The sequence below is a fragment of the Plasmodium reichenowi genome, chromosome 11 (genome assembly GCF_001601855.1).
Source record: "Plasmodium reichenowi strain SY57 chromosome 11, whole genome shotgun sequence".
Lineage (NCBI taxonomy): Eukaryota > Apicomplexa > Aconoidasida > Haemosporida > Plasmodiidae > Plasmodium > Plasmodium reichenowi.
Window position 1 is genome coordinate 326025 of NC_033656.1, and position 2173 is coordinate 328197.

The 2173-nt window shown below is 18.0% G+C and overlaps 1 protein-coding gene across 1 annotated transcript; it reads right to left on the reverse strand.

Annotated features, from left to right (window-relative positions):
• Positions 1-204: 204 nt before the first annotated feature.
• Positions 205-1209, reverse strand: PRSY57_1109100 (mitochondrial ribosomal protein L11 precursor, putative; the record flags this gene model as incomplete). The annotated part of the gene is made up of 5 exons (XM_012908056.1): positions 205-350; positions 487-568; positions 645-765; positions 921-1020; positions 1122-1209. The coding sequence occupies 5 exons, from the start codon at positions 1207-1209 to the stop codon at positions 205-207; spliced, it is 537 nt and encodes a 178-aa protein (XP_012763510.1).
• Between the last annotated feature and the right edge of the window lie 964 nt (positions 1210-2173).

The following is a 2173-nucleotide window of genomic DNA, read 5'->3' on the forward strand; positions in this document are numbered from 1 at the left end:
TATATATATATATGTAAACTTTTACATATTTCATTTTTGTTGAAATGTATATATAAACTAATAAATATATGAGCATTCATATTATTATGCTCGCCTGATTACTTATACATATATATATATAAATATATATATATATATATATATTATAAATGAATTACAAAAAAAAAAAAAAAAACAGCGAAAAAAAAGTTGATATTTATTATTTCATTTTTTAGATCTTTTTTGTTGTTTATTCCTAGTTCTAATGTCTTTTTTTATATTATCCAACTTATTAACATCAACAAAATACTTTTTCTTTTCTTCATCATTTAATTCTTTGCAAACCCTTATGCCCATGCTGTTGCATGTTCCTTTAAATAAAAAAGGAAATTAATAAAAAAAAAAAAAGAATTAATAATTAATCACGATAAGATATATGTATATTGTATATGTATATATATATATATATATATATATATATTTATTTATTTATTTATATTTCCGTACCAATAATATATTTACATATACTCTTTAAGGATAAATTTATCAAAGGTGGATCCATACGTTTACACTTGGCAATATGAAAAACCTGCAAATTAAATAATAACATTTAAAAGAAATAAACAAAAGTATATATAATAATAATTCAACCAAAAATATATTACTTCAGCTAGGGTTATGGAACCAACAGTATTATGTTTTGCCATAGAGCTAAACATAGGAACTCTTGCACATCTTCTAATAAACCACACAACAGTAGGCGTTCTTAAATAAAATCTATACGTTCTGGAAAAAAAAAATATATATATATATATATATGTATATAAATATATATATGTGATTTTACCATAGATAATATAATTTTATTTAGAAGTAAATCATATTATATATATATATATATATATATATTTATTTATTTATTTATTCATTAGTTAATTTACCTATCGTTTAAAGGTTCTAATGTAACTTGTATTGGTACATTTTTCGCTATACATTTCGTTCTATCATTAAATTCTTTAAAAAACGTCATCATATTTATACCTGCTCCAAAGAAAATATATATATACATATGAATATTAAAGGAAAAGAAAAATATACATACATACATAAATACATATATATATATATATATATATGTATACCTAGTGGTCCCAGGGTTTGTCCAATACTTGCACTTGGTTTTGCCGTACCAGACAAAACGATTAAATTAAATCTTCCTATTCTGGACATTTTTCATTTCTGCATTTATTTATAAATAAATACTTTTATGTGAAAATATATATATATATATATATATATATATGTTTATGGACTCATAAAAATATAAGCTACAAAAAAATGTAACAATATTATATTTTCTTATATATTAAAAAAATATTATTATTATTATTATATATATTTATATATTCGAATGACATACATGGAAAGAGATAATTCCTAAACTATAACATTTCTATATATATATTATATCTTCATATAAAATATTATTGAAAATTATTTTTCTTCCAAAAAAAAAAAAAAAAAAAAGAAAAATATTTAAATAAAATTCAAGCATATATATATATATATATATATGTATTTCTTCATAGTTTTTTTTTTCTACAATGTAGCCTTAATTTCGGTACAATTTTATTCATTACGAATTATGCTTTGCTACTTTTCTTGATCTTTATTTGTTCATTATATATCATTAGGACTTATATTTTTATTTTATAATAATTATATATGGAAATATATTTTTCTACTCTGTTTTGAAATGCTTAAAAGAAAAAATATTTTATTACATTTTTACTGTTTTTGTTTTTGTTTTTGTTTTTAATTTATTTTATTTTTATTTATTCATAATTTTTTTTTTTTTTGTTTGTTATATATATATATATATATATATTTATATACATATATATTATGTTAGTATAATTTTGTTATGATGCATTTACATGTGCAATGTCATTCATTCATGTAATACTGTGTAAATATTTTTCTCAAATATTAAGACTTTTATATAAAAATGTGTATTATATATATGTCATTTCTTTATTTGTTATTTTTTTTTAATATATTATATATATTTCCACAAAAATATATGTTACATATTTTTTATGTGTTATATTGAAATGATATACGATTATGGTTATGAATTAAAAAAAGAGTCAAAAGTATATAATTTTTTTTTTTTTTTTTTTTTTTTTTTTTT